This window comes from Oryza glaberrima, chromosome 3, assembly GCF_000147395.1.
Source record: "Oryza glaberrima chromosome 3, OglaRS2, whole genome shotgun sequence".
Taxonomy (NCBI): Eukaryota; Viridiplantae; Streptophyta; class Magnoliopsida; order Poales; family Poaceae; genus Oryza; species Oryza glaberrima.
In genome coordinates this window covers 6611340-6629757 of record NC_068328.1, presented here as the reverse complement: position 1 = coordinate 6629757, position 18418 = coordinate 6611340, and the positions used below count along the sequence as shown (strand labels likewise).

The following is an 18418-nucleotide window of genomic DNA, read 5'->3' as shown; positions in this document are numbered from 1 at the left end:
GTACTAAATACGTGCATAACTGACTTGATAAACTACAAGCTCAATTTGTTTTTCGTTGCAACACACAGGCTCTTGGCTAGTAAAAACAAATAATGGTGGTGTCCGTTTTAAACTGCTTTTCGATTTAGCTGCTTTCTTATCTTTTTCGTTAGCACATATTTTAAACTTTTAATCGATGTATTTCATACGGAAACTTTATTATAGCAAATACTTTAAAATAAAAAATAAATATAATTCTTAAGTTTTAAAATTTTGATACTTAATTAATCGTAGCCTAATTATCTCTCTCGTTTTTGCCTACGAGTAATCAGCCGTTTCACCACGCTCACTCTGTGAGACTGTGACCGAGAGTAACTGTAAAGAGCCTGAAAAAAGTATAGAGATAAAAAAAAGGAAGAAAAAAACACACCTGCTTTCCAATCGCAGCTGCCTCCCATGGCGACCACCGCCTCCCTCCTCCCTCCTCTCCTCCCGGCCCCTTCCTCCTCCCCCCGCCACCTCCACCCCTCCCCTCGCCACCTCCGCCCCTTGCCACCGATCCGCCTCCTCCGCGCCGCCCGCCGCCGCCACCCCGACGCCGTCGTCGTCGTCCCGGACGCCCGCCCCTGGGTCGGCGACCTCTCGGGCGCCGCCGCGTCCTACCGGGACGGCAGGGAAGAGGACGACGACGACGCGGGGGAGGAGGATGACGACAACGACGACGACGACGACGACGAGGACCGCAGCCTGGACCTCCTGGTCCGCTTCCTGCACTCGGTGTTCAGGAAGGTCTCCCGCCGCGCGCGCCGCGCCGCCAGGTCCGTGCTGCCGCCTTCCGTCCCCGCTGAGCTGGTCCGTTCAACCCTTCCGTTTCTCCCCTTTGGTTTCAATCTTCTTCTTGTTCAAATTGAGCGGATCCTTCTCTGTATTGTGTGATCTGGCCTTGATGTGTTTAGTTTATGCTTGTGCAGGTGAAGTTCTCGGTCAACGGCGTGCTTGTTCTCACGTTTCTATGGGTCCTAAAGGGGCTACTTGAGGTGAGCAATTCATTCGTCTGAGGCTTGTTTCAAAATTGTGAGTTGATTGTGATCATGCCCTTGATATGAACTACTAAGTGTTACACTGTGATACTATCCAGTGGAGGATTCAGGAATTTTCTTGAGCCTGGTCAAACCTAGTGATGTATAACAAGTACATAAAAAATCAGTATAGCTCCATACTTCCATAGACCATATACTATGAACGCAAGCAAAACCGACAGCTGCCAAGTTGTGATTTAGGAAGAGCAAAACCAGTACGTACGAGAGATTATATCGTTGAGATGATGGCTGTCTATTGCCAATGGGCTAGACTATGGGGCTATTATCATCCTGACAAATGTGGTGATGAGTGCTAGCTTAGAGTTGTGTCGGTTTGACCCTCGTGCAGCAAACATTCAAACCGGCATATCAAGTAGTTTGCTTGGTTGGTTTGGCTCCCATTCGAACCAGCAGATCAAGTAGTAATTGATGGAGTGCTGTCTTGCTCATGTGCTGATTGCAGAGCCTGGAGACCAGCCACGGTTGCTGGGGCTTGGCTCCTCCGCTGATACTAACAGTGACATATAATGGAATAACATTATATGTCCAGAGAACAAACATTGTGCATGCTTCTGAATTTCATGTATGTCCAGAGAACAAATGGGTGTTCTACCTTTGTTGTCATTCGCTTAGAGAGTGAAGAAGACAATCAGTGTCTGATTACATGCTGATATGACACTTTTAAATGTTTGATTTGAGTTTTTTCCCTTCATTCTGATGTCTCGTAAATTTGGTTTTCAAATTTTGGTCAACCAAGTTTGATGAACATGGATGAGAACCAGACAAGTGTATATGATACCACAAAAAAGATTGTCCTTTTCTCTAACTGTCACGTGTAGATGAGAATCCTCACTTTGTTGAAGTGATGCCCTCTTTTCCCTTGTACTAGATGCTTGCTCCCAGTTTTGAGCATAAAACAAAAACATGTTCTAGTACAGAGTATATAATAATGTGCATATATACTCAGAGTAGGGAATGGTGCACATCAGCACATGGTTCAATCATTCCTTATTGATTGTCTACTCTTTGATTGGAGTCATGCTTATGATCAATAAACAGTTATGCTTTCAATTCAGAAAATTATAAAAAAAAATTGTGATGAAATAACAAATACTCCACATGCATTACAAGTACAAGTTTGTTTCTGGGAGACATACAAGTAGTTTAGAATCATGAGATTACTTAATGCTTATAATGGCGTTTTCGATGGATGAATTCAGACCAAATGAGAATGAATCTTGTATTCTTTTGCACTGACACTTTCAGCAAATTTCATTTCTTAGCATTCTGGTAGTTTGGTCATGTGATTTACCTCTGGTGCTTTTGGAATACGAGTTTTTTATTCGTTGTAACATTTCCTATTGATAATAGATGGAAATGGTTCGTCTTATTAAGATGATTCTCTTTAGTGAAATTATGAATTCTGTTTAGTAGAGAAAGAGCCTACTGCTACTGCTGTCAAGTTTGATCCCATACCCACCCCAACCCCCGGCGTCTGGTGGGCTTCCCCTTCTGGATGAGCTCGGTCCACCGCTATCCTCCACGAGGTCGTGCCATTGTCCTCCGTCGCTTCCCCTCCCTCCACTCCTGTCGCTTGCCTTCCCCTTCCTTCCGTCGATCTGAAGGCAGTGAGCAGAGAGGCCAAGGTGGTGGCTGCAAGGAGTAGATGGCGATGTCGCCTGGATCCAAGAGAGAGAGAAGGGGTAAGAAGGAATATATGCTGGCAAATGGGGACAGTCGGATTTTGTAAAATTATTTCATAATCTTGCTGAGTGGATTGCCATGTGACCAAATTAACACCATGTAGTATCAAAACCACTCCGTTTTTTGCCAGGGGGGTAATTTGTCCAGATTCAATAGCTTGGAGGTGTCAAATGTCCGGTATTGTAGTGTAGTTCGCGCAGGGCGGGTGGGTGTGGGGTGTAAATCGTACGGTCCTAACCCTTATAATTGCATACAAGCTTAAACTACACCCTGGTTCTCAAGCAGGGCTACTGAGTACTGACTGTTACTCTCTTCAACTGACACCCCTACACACTGTCTTCTAGTGCCATGCCTTTCCTTCAGTAACTGTTTATATTGTTTGTGCTCAGGTGGTGTGCACATTTGGAAGTATGGTGTTCGTGAGCATCCTTCTTGTTCGTGGAATATGGTCTGGAGTGACTTACATAAGAGAAAACCGATATAGCTATATTCGCCAGATTGATAATGATGACAACCGATGGAGCAGAGTACAGACTGCTGGCTAATCATTTGATTTCCTTGACTACATACATACACTTTGCACCAAAGGGATCATCAGTAAACCTTTTCTCACTGTTAAGACAGCATGCTACCAGTTCAGCACCAACTGCCAACAGCTGTTGCTATACAGCAGAGTTGAACAAGAACAAAAGGAATCCCATGTATTCGTCGAATAAGTGGAATTTTCTTCCTCTGCACAAATGCAGGAGGGATGGTTGAGCTGAACAAGATTAATACGCGTGTAAAACAATCCAGCACACTGATGAATGAGAGCTGCTGCTGTGATGCATTTTCTGCTACTCTTTTCTTGAAGAGATGTATCGGTCCTTATTAGTGTATGTATTGTTCCATGCTGTTACAACTAGCCGGTGTAGAAAAACTCATGTTTGTTGTATTGAAAGGTGGTGCACGATACCTTTTTGGTTAAAAAGTGAATATCATTTCGATTTCATTTGAATCTCTCAGAGAAATATGAATCAAGTAGTACGTCTTTTGGTTTGATACCTGAATTCTGAAGTGATTGTTCTGGGATGCAAATGTGCAACGAACCTGAAATAGAAGCCCCACAACCGGATTAGCTTCAGATCATGCCGGGGCGATGGGGCCGGACAACTGTCTTTTGATCGGCAACAGGTTGTCGGATCTTCGGTTTCGTCCTGGCTTTTCGTTGCTCATTCGGGCATTTTTCTTCGTCGGCGTGCCCGTTTGATTTTCGTGCTTCATTTTTATGGCTGCAATTGCAACGGTTTGTTCAGCATTACTTGATAACAATGACGTCTCAAATGCTTAGTGGGGGAAATGGTACAGTAGTATATAATTTATGGGCCTTCTCTTCCAACAAAAAGTTTCAACGGCCTCCCCCTTAATTTGTAATCGCCGTAGTGCTTGCCGAATTGCAGATATGTCACATCAGATCTGCGTGGCATGCACTCGTGCAAAAGTCCAGGGCTCCAGGTTGGAGTTAGACAAGGATCACTCCACGCAGACCAAAAAAATAGAAAACAAAAGGGAAAATGCAGTTCATTTGTCTCATGTCCTTTTGCCTTTTGAACCTGGCCCGGCGACGTACTAAACGGCAAATGCATGGCTGGAATCCATTCTTTGGTGTGTTCTTCTCTCATTTGCCAACTTTGTTCTTTTGTTTTTCATGTGTATATTTTTTTAACTGCTAAACAGAATATATATATATATATATATATATATATATATATATATATATATATATATATATAGAGGAAAGTTATTTTAAAGAATCGTACTAATCTAGTTTTTAAGTTTTTACTAATATTTAATTAATCATATGTTAATAAGCTAACTTGTTTTTCATGTGGGAAGAAAAAGTTCTTTTAACTCTCCTTCTCCCGAACGCACGAGGTGTTGTTTGGCGTAGTCCTCTTATCCTCTCCTAGCTAAGGGGGGCTCCCATCGGATGGCCTAATAAGCTAAAGAAAAAGCTAAATTTTAAATTTTTAAACTTAATTCTGAGATTGATTTTGAGATATTTTCAACGTACTTTTTTTTTAGTATTGGTTTTTAAGTCACCAAGAACATATATATAAAAGTTTTACCTACAAATTCATTTTTATTCTCTAATAAGCCGTTTTGACGTATTAGGAAAAAAAACCAAACGATGGGGCCTGGGGTGTTTGGGTGTCAAAAATAAGTTTTTAGGCCCCCTTTGATTAAAAGGTAATTCATAGGAATTTTAAAGGATTCCATTCCTATAGTAATTTTTCCTATATAGCCCTTTGAATCAAAGGAATGAATCCTATGAAATCCTATGAAATTCCTATAGAATGCCTAAAGACATGCAAGTTTTGGAGGAAATCTAGCATGAGGTTCTACCTCATGGAAACTTTCCTATGAGTCTTCATCTCTCCTCTAATTCCTGCGTTTTTCCTGCGGTCCAATCAAATGGCCATTCCTGTGTTTTTCCTGTGTTTTGCAATCCTCTGTTTTATACTTACACTTGTATCAAAATCCTACGTTTTTCCTATTCCTACGTTTTTTTCAATCCTATGATTCAAAGGGGCTCTTAGAGGGGGACTTATTTTTCGTGAGAGAGCACCCAAACACCCCAGTACGAGCTTCTCTTAAATGTACAACTCTCGGACCAAACGAATATTCTGATCGAGGCCATCAAGGCTTCAGGTTTAATCATCCAGAGACTCGACAGAACGCACGCCCCAGCGGTGCCACGCGGTTGCGGTCGATCTAAAACAATAATACTCCCTCCATATTTTATTAATAATCGCGTTCGCGAAATATTTTATTAATAATCAAGGCCTTCAACTGTTCAACGAGACAACGAGTTATCTCCAGCAAGCCATTAGCCAGCTAGCTAGGCTCATGCTCGACTCAACAGGTTCAGACAAATGTTCAGTAGCTCTACAGATACGCAGTATATGTGTTATACGTAGTGCAAATTATAAACCTGAAAACTACCGTATATATACTACAATAGTTTTCAGATTTGTAGTATATACAGGGATTTGCACTACATATTATTTTTTTGGTGCAATATAACTTAACTGCACATGTATGTATTTGCTCCTACGAAAGCAGCCTTAACCTCAGATTGACAATGACTTGAACCCAACTAATTAAGTAGTAGTGTAGTACACACTCAAGCTAACTAAGCAAGAATAAATTGCAAACTATACACACTCTAGCTTCTACTATAGGACTAAAAAGATTATGCTTCGCCATTACTATATTTGACCCACCTGATATTATCACGATGGAGACGTCAGCGTGTAGATAAATGCTACCCATACCACTGACGAAACGAACGAACAAATTTTAAGACACGTGTGTTGCAACTTGCAAGTGTTGCAAACCTGCAACTGACTCAGCTCCAGGCGGACCTAGCTTGACCCTGTTTAGATCCATGATTAAATTCCTATCATATCCTATGTTTGAACCCTAATTAAAATATTAAACACATACTAAGATAAAACCCATTTCATAACCCTATACTAATTCGCGAGACGAATCTATTAAGCCTAATTAATCCATAATAATTTGTCTCTCAAATTAGCTCTCATTTATATAATTAGTTTTATTATTAGTCTATGTTTAATACTTCTAATTACTGTCCAAACATCCGATGTGACGTAGAATTTAGGGTGCGATCGTTTCAGCTTTTCATGATTAGATTCTTCTCGTTTTCCGTTAGCTTTTCAAATTGTTAAACGGTATATTTTATACGAAAACTTTCAATAAAAAAGTTGTCAAAAAATCCAACAAATTTATTTCAAATATATATATATATATATATATATATATATATATATTAATACTTAATTAATTATATGCTAAGTGTATTTCCCGTTTTGTTTTGTGTGCGGCTAAACAGTTCACCATCACTGCTGGAACGATCGCACCCTTTAGTGTCTGATCAAAACACCACCAGCCTCCAACCAGACGCAATGAATACGTACGTACGCGAAGTGTGTTCCGTTCCGCTTCTCTCCCGGATCAGGCCGTAGCAGAGCAGCCGCCGCGCGCCGTGGTGCCGCGCGGAGGCCGGCGCCCATGCGAGCATCACCGTCGCCGTACGTCGCCACTAGCACTCGAATCACCCATTCATTTCCGTGCGCGCCGTTGGTTGTTGGTCGTTGGATCCGTCGGCCGGGAGGCGTACGTCGCCACATCGACCGAAGAGAACGGCCATATGCCATGCGTTGCGCGTGTCACGGCTGCCTCGACGTGGCGCGAGCTCGGTTTCACATCCGCCGGGTTGGGCGGGTGGTCTCTGATGCGGCTTCCCTGTCCTAATTCCTATTTCCATCCCTGTTTCTTGCCAGATGTCAATTGCTTATTGGTTTCATATTTTCTAGAGAGCCTCCACACCTTTGCGCCTCCGTCACACGCACGGCGTTACGTCTCCGTTTAATAGTTAGAAACAACACCATTAATTTTACTAACAGATTTTAGGCGCCAAATAGATAGAATTGCTGGCGGGGAAAAGAATTATGGCGCCATTTGTCTCAGTTCTCCCGTTAAATCCTCCAGCATCCAAACAACTCATATCTAAACATGCATTAGCATCTTGATAAATTAATCTCTCTTATCAAGCACCGGCATCGACGCCAGATCTTGGTGCTATGCCAAACAATAGCATGATTCCTCCATCAGAGGCATCACAACTGCATGATGCAGGAGCAAGTCCCATGTTCTTGGACAATACATTTGCTGCAACGACGTCATTCACAAATCTTGTTGAGCCTGATGATTCATCCGCTGGCCTGGGAATGAAGCAAATAGAAACGGTAAGATTAATATATTCTGCTCTACATTTTGTTAAATTAGTTGAATCTGAGTTGAATTTTCTCATAAACCAATTTGATGTGAAATATTATAATAAATAAAATCAGGATCAGGGAGCAAATGAAGATTCTCATACCAGAAAAGCTTCAGAAAAAATGACGCCAAAGGTCGGAATGAAATTTAACTCTGAACAAGAAGCTTATGAATTTTACAATGCATATGCTTCTGAGATTGGTTTCAGCATTAGAAGAAGCAGCTACCATTATATGGGAAATACAAAAATTATAAAGAATAGGACATTCTGTTGTTCTCGTGAAGGTATTTTCTTCATGTCATTTTACTGTGACATTAAATTTTTTATAGTATATTAGATTTTAAATAAGTTCATTGTATAACAGGAACTAGAGGCGTTGATAAAAGAAGAGAAGCTTTAGTCTATGGTAATAGTTTTAACAGACCAGAAACTCGGTGCAAGTGTCAAGCATGTATAAAGATAAGTTTTATAGATGGATTCTATCAGGTCTACCACTTTGTGCCTGAACATAGCCATATTCTTGCCACTAAAAGTCAAGCTCACCAATTAAGATCACAAAGGAAGGTAAATGAAGCTCAGGTTGCAAGTGTTGAAGTTGCAAAATCTGTAGGCATTTCAACTAAAGCGGCTGTTGACATGTTGGCAAAACAATCATGTGGATATGAGAATCTTGGCTTCACTCGTGTTGACATGAAGAATAAGTTATACTCAAAAAGGTCGCTGCTGACAAAACAAGGTGACACCGGAGGAGTGTTAGAATATATGGAGAAGAAATCATCAAAAGATGTCAAGTTTTTCTATTCTATTCAGGTCGATGAGGATGATTTAATAACAAATATTTTTTGGGCTGACTCTAAAATGATTGTTGATTATGAAGACTTTGGGGATGTTGTTTGCTTTGACACAACATACAGGAAATTGGATGATGGACGCCCTTTTGGTTTGCTTGTAGGAGTGAATAATCATAAGAAGACTACAGTTTTTGGTGCTGCACTTTTATATGATGAGACGGCTGATAGTTTTGTTTGGTTATTTAATACTTTTCTAAATGTTATGTCAAGAAAGAAGCCAAAAACAATTTTGACAGATGAAGACGCAGCCATGGCTAAAGCAATCAAATTAGTTCTTAAAGGAACTCATCATCAGATATGTGTATGGCATATGAATCAAAATGCCTGCAAGCACCTTGCTGGGTGTGTTAAGGATTATAAGAAATTTAATAGTGACTTTCAGAATTGCATATATGATCAAGAGGAGGAGGAAGAATTTATAAAAGCATGGCATCAATTGCATGACAAATATGAGCTACAACAGAATAAATGGTTGCAGCGGATTTTTGACAAACGACATCAATGGGCACTAGTATATGGCCGAAACACATTCTCTGCTGATATGAGTACCACCCAAAGAAATGAAAGTTTTAAGAATGAATTAAAGGGTTATATTAGTGTGAAATATGACATGCTTACTTTTTTTGAGCACTTCGACAGGTTGTTGGGAGATAAAAGATATGAAGAGGTAAAGTGTGATTTTAGAGCAACACAAAGTACACCAAGGCCAAAAGCAGAGTTGAGAATATTACGAGATGTAGTAGAGGTTTATACTCCAGCAATATATAAGATTTTTGAGGAAGAAGTAATGCAGACTTTAAATTGTGATATATTCTACTGTGGTGATGTTGATGAACAAAAGGTGCATAAAATAAAGTCTCATGGTAAGCATCATGAACATGCTGTTAAATTCTCACCATTGGAATCTAGTGTCAAATGCAGCTGCAAGAAGTTTTAATTTGCTGGTATCCTGTGCTCTCATGCCCTGAAAGTACTTGACATCAATAACATCAAATCGGTTCCTCAAATGTATATACTAAAAAGATGGACAATTGATGCAAAAGTACTACATATAAGTGGCAGTGGTAACACACACGATGATCCTAGAATAAAGTTATCAGATCAATACTTCTCATTGTGTAGAATGTTCGTTAGAATTGCTTCCCGAGCTGCAGAGTCTGAAGAAACATATTCCATATCTACTAATTGTGCTCAAAAATTGGTAGAAGACATAGAGAAATGCTTGAAAATCAGATGCAATCCAGATTTAGAGACCTCGTCATCTCCACAAGGTTCGTTTAACAGTTCTATGAACTAATTATTAGTCTTATGATCGGATCACAGCTTTTTTTTTAAATATGCATGTCGTAATATGTCTTTGCAGGTGTGAAAGAAAATCAGAAGCCTAGGAAGCCATTAGGCATTAAGCTCAAGAAAAAGGAAATTCGTGGATCAGCAAGACCTATTGGCAGCTTAGATAAAGCTTCATCAAGGAGGAAAAGAAAGAAGATCAATGATGTCCCAGCCCAATCACCGCATCCTCAACCTGTAGAGATGCAAGCACAACCACAAGCAGTACATACTACAGAAATGGTATACTCAACACATAATTGTTTTTCTTAAAAGAAACTGCTTGCGTTGATTATTGTCGTTGATCTTTTTCCATTACTTTTTTTTGTGCTAGGATCATCTAGAGGTTCCCAGTAACCACAATTTTTTACACGTGTCAGAGTATAGCGCTGCTCTGGATGCATACACACATACTTCAGTTCACACTCCTATGTTAATGACTCAACAAAGTCAAGAGTTCCATCAAGGGAGGCCGATTCAGCAATATGACACTGATTTTCACTACATGTTCAATTAATTTATTTAATGTATTTAGTACAGAAACAATTTACACTTGCAAGTTACTAAACTATACATTCTAGGGGTCTGAGATTGCAAAAATTATCTTCACTTCTTCAGGCTACAAAATATTTTTGCAATGTTGTTATGCTACAAAATATCATTGTGATATTGTACCCAAAAGAATAGTAAAGCAAAACCACAAAAGAAGATTAGGATCAAAGACAAGTACCTGCGCGCTAGTTCCAAGAGCTCAAGCTGGAACTCGGAAGCAAGGCAATCGATTGGGTGGCCTGCACTTGAGATTGATGTTGTGTCGCCTAATGCACTGCGTGGTGCTCGAGCTCGCCGGTGAGGTCGCCGATCTGCTCGCGCGTCACTTGTGCTCAGCTGCAAGGGACCAAATCAGCCGCCGCCGGCAACCCCATGAAACTATCTTACCTCCGTACCATAGCTGATGGCTTAGAGGCAAGGCGCTGGTGCTTGAGCTCGACGGCGAGGTTGCCGATCTGCTCGTGTCGCTTGTGCTCGGCAGCAGAGGAATCGAATCCGTCGTTGTCGTCACCGCCGCCGCCACCATCAAGAAGCTTCAGGACCATGGCTGATGGGATGAGGGAAGCATCAAAGAATTGTTTTTTATTTCTAGTGTTACTCATACAAGAAAAAGGAAACGGAGACGTAACGCCATGCGTGTGACGAAGGCGCAAGGGTGTGGAGGCCCACTAGAAAATACAAAACCAATAAACGATTGACATCTGGCAAGGAACAGAGATGGGAACAGGAATTAGGGACAGGGAAGCCGCATCCGTGGTCTCTCATGTTGCAGCCGTGCAGCCTTGCAGGGCAGTAGCCGACACATTTGCTGCAGACTGCAGGGGGTGTTGTTGGATTTTTCTGTTCAGCTACGACGCGGCTGTTAACTCAACCCGTACAACGTGACAAATATAATCAATACTAGTATTACTCTCACTACCGGGGAAACCGTTTGTAATCCTGGTTATGAATCCGTCCCTGTTTTTCAATCGGGGCTACGAATCCAGAACCAAATATATCCATCTTTAATCCCGGATGAAATAACCGGGAGTAAAGTTGAATCTTTAGTCCCAGTTGGTGTTAGGGACTAAAGAGAGGGTAGCGACAATCCTGATTGGTCCTCTTTTCTTTTGTTTTTTCCATTGTTTTCTCGCTACTTGCCAGAGTTAATCCCTATATTTTCTCCCAAATTAAATTGAGTGCCATGCATATCCCCAAATCCCCAAATCAAAGTAACATCCCAAATCTTCACATCACAAATCCTAAGTTACTTATACACACAAATCAAATACATCACAGATTATACATCTCATATCCATGCAATGAATCACAAATTCTAAAAAAAAGAAATTATACATCTCAGCGAATCAAAAATTATATATAAAAAAAAGAAAGGACGCCGGTAGAGGAGACGGCGCCCGGCCTCCATGCATGCGCGCCCCCCGTCTCCCCTCCTGACGGCCGGCGCCTGCCGCCTGCGGCCCCACCGGCCGCCGGATGGGAGGGGAGGAGGGGGGAGGAGGAGGAGAGGGGATGATCCGATCTTATCTAAATATCTCAGTGAGGAGTAAAGTCTTGTCTAGGAATTAACCGATCGGAGATGGGAGAGAAATATTTACTCCCGGTTTGGTAACTCCAACCGGGACTAAAGATGGATTTTTAGTGCCGGTTGGTGTTACTAACCGGGACTATAAATCTCTGGCGCCCTGACATCCTCTGACACAAATAGAACCGGGACTAAAGATTCTATAGTCCCACTGCACTTTTAAACCTGGATTAAAAATGGTTTTTAGTCCCGGTTTTTGGTTGAACCGGGACTATTGTAGATTTTGGGCAACCTGGCAAAGATCACTTCTCCAGTAGTGTCTACAGTAGCGTTCATATTGGAAGTTGATATTTGAAAATTAAAATGGTAATCTTTGGGGTGGAGTTCTGTCGATAGCTACTTTTCTGTACGGCTTCGGTTGGTCCCATATGTACATGTGTCTGCAGTGCTGTAGTTTTCGCGGTGAAAAGGAAATGCATCAATCATGCCGAAAATTCACTCAATGTTGCCTAGTAGTACTACGCTATTGAGGGTGCGTCATCACTGTTTCGATGGTCAGTTTGAATCAACACAAAGCCCCCTCGCATGCCACTTCTTTGATATTACATCATGATAAATAGGGTTCGACTCGTTCATGTCTCCACACCCAGGTTATGCCGCAACATCCTAGATTGAAATATGACAGGAAACATTTGCTATGGGCAGGGATTAGTCCACTTCGGTAAAACTGCCCAACCTGTCACGTTTTGGAAGAGCTTCGGAATAGGTTTTTCCTAGTTAGGTAACTCGGTTTAGACACCATGACCCCTATGAATTATCAAGTTGCAGCTTTGCTACCAAGTTGTTTACAAAATGAAAGAAGAAAATACGAAAGAAAAGCGTACGCTAAATTTTAGGGGCTGCTACAGGATGGGATCTTGTGCCCATCTCTCCAAACGATACTTGATGTCAGACTGGTACAAGTTTTGATACTCATAGATACCAAACTTATACCCCCATCAATTCCCTAGCTCATACCCATTAGCATCGTATTCATGGCGGCATACTATCATGTGAAGCCAAATTGTGTCGTCTCACTTAGACTTGCTTTTGAGGATATGGATTCAAGGAGGCGCATCTAAAATCGACGGCAGTGCTCAGCAGTAAGGATGGTTTGCCTGTGGACGGATGCGTGGTTAATGGATGAAGGTCGACGTGGTGGCGCAGGTTGACATGAATGAACCTAGTGTGGTGGAGGACAGCGACTTCCACGATCGCAAGTTGACGGTCAGACTTTGCGAGGAAGATGGCATCGACGGTCGGATTAGGCGGTCCCTGTATGTTCTCACCATCGAGGCATCGACACATAGGATCATGGTTGTCGTAGCTACATGGATCTAGGCTTGTCAAGATCCTTCGCCCGAAGTTGAACCATGCAAGTGAGTTAGGCCAGTGCCACCAACCACTAGCGACCTCCTAGATCTGCATCGTCGAGGTCATCCCTGATCTTGCTTTACGTAGCCTCGTTGACCCTAGTGTCACAACCTAAATCTCATTAGGCTTATCCATGACGGCTTCCTCCACAACCTCCTAGATCTTGTTTGTGTACGCCAGCTACAACCTTGCTCTTGACTGCCCCTCCTCCTGCCACCGCCATCGCTTCCTTAGGGAAGGTCTCTTTTGTCACAACCAATGCCATTGTCGATCCTGCCGCTTCCTGGTGAGACTAGGCGGTTAGGACGGGATGAGCAAGGCGGAGGATTGGGGGGGAGGGGTTGGGGACGAGGAAGTCAAGGTCGTGGGTTCATGTTGTCACATCGTCCCATGAGCAAGATCCCAACTTTCTATTGTATGCATTTTCTTTTTTTCTTAAGACATCACTACTATCTTTACAGGATCACAACATACTCGGAACACATCCTGTAGTAGGCATAACTACTTTTTATAGGAACACATTCTGTAGTGTTCATGCTGTCATGCTGTCCCACAAGCTTGATCGTTTAATCTCTATCACAGTACCCTTTCTTAGAAAGTGATAAATACTTTACCACTCATCCTCCCAAAGTGGTAAATAGTTAAATAGCCACGAAGTGAGCGTAGTCAACTGGCTAGGTTAGTATTTGTCACTTTCTAGCGTAGTTCAAGTCCCAAACTTGATACGGATGCTCATATTTACGGCTAATTATTCTTTCAGTGGTAGGAAACACACTCATCGATAGCGAGACGCCTATAGAGATTTCTTCAATCCCATGATATGTTGGCCTAGTCTTTTGTCGGAGGTGCTCATAGGGGTAGGGTTTGCATGTGTGCCTTCGTAGGGGTGAGTATGCACGTATTGTGAGCTTCTGTTTTTGTACAGTGTTTCTAAAAATAATACACCCTCCATTCAAGTTTGATTATCACATTTCAAAAAAAAAATCAGATTTTCAAGTTTGATCGTCACATTTGCAATCGGCAAGCTGTGGCCGTTTTCAGTTGACATGCGAAATTAACCAGCTGTTGTGTTGACGCCTCGGGAGCACTTCTCAAAAGCTCATTGCATGCATGCTAAATTAATGGCATTTACAATTAGCTACATATCGTTTGTTCTACCTTGATTGTCAAGCTTGCACGCCCCGTTACGATAGGCATGCTGGTCAGTTGGTGTAGGAATAGATTAGGAAGATGATAAGAGCGAGTATAATAAGATGATATAAGCGGGCTATATATGTTGCCACATCATATTCATACTTAGAGCAGGTACAATAGCAGGCGATAAGCCAGCTATAAACATATTTTAAAGAGATAAGAAAGAGAGAGAAGAGTAGCGGGTTACAAATTTGTAGTCAACTTGTAGCACGGACTCAAAGACGTAATGTGTGTATGACAGGTGGGACTAGGTATTAATTGCATAGTTAGCAACTATTGTATGAATTGGCTATTACATTGGCTATAGATGATTTGGAGTCAGTAGTGGGCTATACTATTATGTGGAGATAGAAGAGGAGAGAGAGAGGAAAAGCGGGCTACATATTTGTAGCCCGCTGCAACACGAACTCTAATAACATATGTGAGAGAGAAATGTGGGGAAAACATTAATGGTGTAGTATGTATCCATAATTAACTATTGTATTAGTAGGCTATTAAGTTAGCTATAGATGATGTGTTAATTTTTGGAGCTAGGAGTTGGCTATATTATTGCTCTAAGCGTGCCTGTTGTTCTTAGTCCTTGTATCGGGTCAAAATATGACAATTAAACCTAAATGGAGGATCGATAAATAAGCTCTTTTTCATAGGGAGGCAAATCAGGCACCTTATTAAAAAACACTTCATATTTGTGTTATTTAAAAGGTTTATATAATAGTATTTTTGTTGTTATTAGATAATAAAATATAATACTTTATACGTGGCTAATTTTTTAAAAAAATTTATACATGCGGTTAAGTGTTGGACAGAGAAACTTAAAAATAAAGTCTCTGTGCGTGTAAAAAAATAAAGTCTCTGTGTGATGGAGGGGTATCTCGTGCAACAACTGCAGCATGGTCTTCAGCCATATTGACCATGCTTTTAGTTTTCAAAAAGAAAAAAAGACCATGTTTTTCCTTTTTTTTTTTCTTTTTTGTTAGGGGGCGTGGGATGGGGGTTGGGTTTGTAGAGGCGGCATGATGGGGCCAGAGCGTTGCATGGCTTTGGCTGAAACAGATCAAGCACGATACGATACCCTACAGTATTGGAGTGTGTTGTAGTCTTGTAGAGGCAGCATGATGGGATTGGAGTGTACCTTATCTGGGACGACAGAGCAAGCATGGCGTGTTACAGTTACTCGACTTTACAAACTAATTATTTTTAGTGCTGGATAACGTACATGTTAATATGAAGACTTTTATATCGATTTAGTCTCTCGAAGATGTTCACATGGTAAGATGTGTGTATTTTGCATGTGTATATAAGTATATGCATTTGTATTGTTTTTTAAAAAACAAAAGTACTTTGATAGTAAACAAAACTAAAGGCATGCTTTTCATTTAATGATATGAGACAACTTCCTTAGTTAAATTACATAGTACCCATTTCCTCGTGTAAAAACCAACATAAAATATAATATGGTATTGGATATATTTAAATTTATTTTATTAGAACACGTCATATCCATTCTAGCATGTTCTATGGGATGGAGGGAGTACATTTTCGTCTACTTGTGGAAAAGAGTTGTATCTATCCCTTCAGGTAGTGTTTGGTTTAGAGATGAAATGGGATGTGTTAGACCTATCCTAGTTTTGTGGGATGGGATGGTTCCAGTTATCTGTTTGGTTTATGGTATGGGATGCTTATAGTTTTCTGTTTGGTAGAAGGGATTGAGGTGGGATGGGATGGACGAATTTGTACTCACCGTTAGTGCCGTCTGGGGGCGGAGTAGCTCGGCAGCGCCCGGATCTGAGAGGAGCAGCTGCGGCGGCGCTCGCGGAGGTGGCGGCGGTTGCGGACAAGCGGCGGTCGTGGACGAGGCGGAGGCGGCGGCGGGTGCGGAGGCGAGGCGGCGCTCGTGGTGGCGGTGCTCGCGGAGGTGGCGGCGCTCGTGGAGGCAGTGGCAGGTGCGGTGGCGAGGCGGCTCCCCGATCTGAGAGGGGACTCGCGGAGGTGGCGGTGCTCGCGGACAAGCAGCGGTGCTCGTGGAGGCGGCGGTGGTCATGGAGGAGGCGGAGGCGGCGGCGCTCGTGGACGCGCGGAGGTGGCGGCGGGCGTGGACGAGGCGGCGGCGCTCAGGGAGGCGACGACGCTCGCAGACGCGCGGCGGAGCTCGCAGAGGTGGCGGATGGCGCGGTGACGCCGTTCGCTCGTCCCAAGTGAGATGAGTTCGTCCGCCAGTCTTCTGCGGATCAGTTGGTCCCGGATCTTAGAGGAATATTCTTCTCCAGGGACCAACACATCCCACCCACCCTTAAACCAAACACCTCTAAAAGTGGGTTCGCCCTATCTCATCCCATCCTTGCAACCAAACACTACCTCAGTGTTCAAACCCACCTTGAGCTAATGATTTTTGTTTGAATCATGGATCTGTAGCTAATAAAGAATTTGAGATATCTGTTGGCCTTGAAGAGTTGAAGGTAGCACAGCTAGCTAGGCGCGCATATGATTGGCCCCTGCAAGGATGCACGCACATGTGTGGATTCGTCCTTAATTTTAAAAAGGTGACCATCAGATCGCATCATATAAATGCGGTAGTACGCGATTACTAAATTGCAGGCTAAAATTATTCTTGTTATTTCTATTTAAACAGCACTGTTTATCGACCACGTATTTAAATAAAGCACAACAATAATGCTAATAAACAAGTTAAGGAAAGATAGCAAAGCCAGGTTTGCAAAGAACAATGCCTTTTCAAAATTATCTTCCATTTTAATTATTTGGTTTCTTTATTTTATCAAAATATATAATGTATGCTACATTAATGATTTAGACCAACCATAATATTATGAAAGAGTAACCTTAAGGCTCTTAAGATGAACCATAGCCATTTGTGGCACTGAACATAAGCTGGGAAAAAAAAACAACCATAAGTTCACGGGCAACCTCAAGGGAATAAAAAAAAGTATCTATAAGAATCTCTCTTCTACTTTTGCTTCGTTCTCTCCCCACTCAATAAAAGGTTGATTTGAAGTCTTTTTTATTTGTAAATGGATCTTACCCATACAAAACTTAAACACTGTAGCAATTATAACAACTATTATCAACTGACATATGGTCCACCTTAAAGCTATGTTTTGCAACAAACACTGATCTTGCCTAGTATCCATCATCTCTGAACTTCTTAACACAAGAGGAACATGCGAGTACAGAAACCACCCGAAAAAAATATTATGTGTGAAATCGTACGTTAATAAGCAAATATGAAACCCAATTACTGTGACAGAATCCATCACGCTACACAAGTGATGGCCTGATAGAACAACCAAAACTACCGCTTGGTCCACAAATCAATAAAGAATATCGATACGATCATATACGAGCAATCATTGTTCTCCTCATATGGTGAAGCATTCTTGCAACTTGCAGAGGTCCGTGGTACTGGTATGGGCAGCGGCGTCTGATCCCATGGCCCATGGCATATCTGATCTCACCAAACCACGCCACTAAACTAAGCTCCCCAGTCTAATAAACCAGAACAAAACCAAAGCTAAAATTTAAAATTTTAAAATTAAATTAAAAATTGATTTAAAAAAATTTAATGTATTTTTTTACATTAAAATTTTAGTCGCTAAGAACACATATATAAAAATTTTATACTATAAATTAAATATTACTATTTTCTGATAAACTGTTTTGGTTTATTAAGTAAATGTGAGCGACTTTAAAATATCTCATCGCATACAGAAAAGTAGGAATACTACTCCAAAACATACAACGGGGGGATTCGCGAGCGTGTCGGTGAACTCTCGTGCCTCGTGTACGTGCGGCCGGGGCTTGAGCCCTTGATGGGTTTGGTTGCCATGCAGCATACAACAAATCTGAGAATAGTGTGGTGCGCGCGAGACGCTGCTGCTGCTGCGGGCAGATCGCTGCACGTGAGTTGGCACAGAGCGGCAGGCAGGGGAGG

General features: G+C 41.9%; 1 protein-coding gene across 1 annotated transcript; it reads left to right on the top strand.

Annotated features, from left to right (window-relative positions):
• The first annotated feature begins 375 nt into the window (after positions 1 to 375).
• On the top strand, positions 376 to 3759 carry LOC127765251 (protein SHORT HYPOCOTYL IN WHITE LIGHT 1-like). The gene is made up of 3 exons (XM_052290114.1): positions 376 to 831; positions 951 to 1016; positions 3152 to 3759. The coding sequence occupies exons 1-3, from the start codon at positions 436 to 438 to the stop codon at positions 3305 to 3307; spliced, it is 618 nt and encodes a 205-aa protein (XP_052146074.1). The 5' UTR covers positions 376 to 435; the 3' UTR covers positions 3308 to 3759.
• Positions 3760 to 18418: the final 14659 nt, after the last annotated feature.

Coding starts and splice junctions, on each gene's coding strand:
- LOC127765251 (XM_052290114.1), top strand. CDS start 436: ATGGCGACCACCGCCTCCCTCCTCCCTCCTCTCCTCCCGGCCCCTTCC. Junction 832..950: donor CTTCCGTCCCCGCTGAGCTG/GTCCGTTCAACC, acceptor ATGCTTGTGCAG/GTGAAGTTCTCGGTCAACGG. Junction 1,017..3,151: donor TCCTAAAGGGGCTACTTGAG/GTGAGCAATTCA, acceptor GTTTGTGCTCAG/GTGGTGTGCACATTTGGAAG.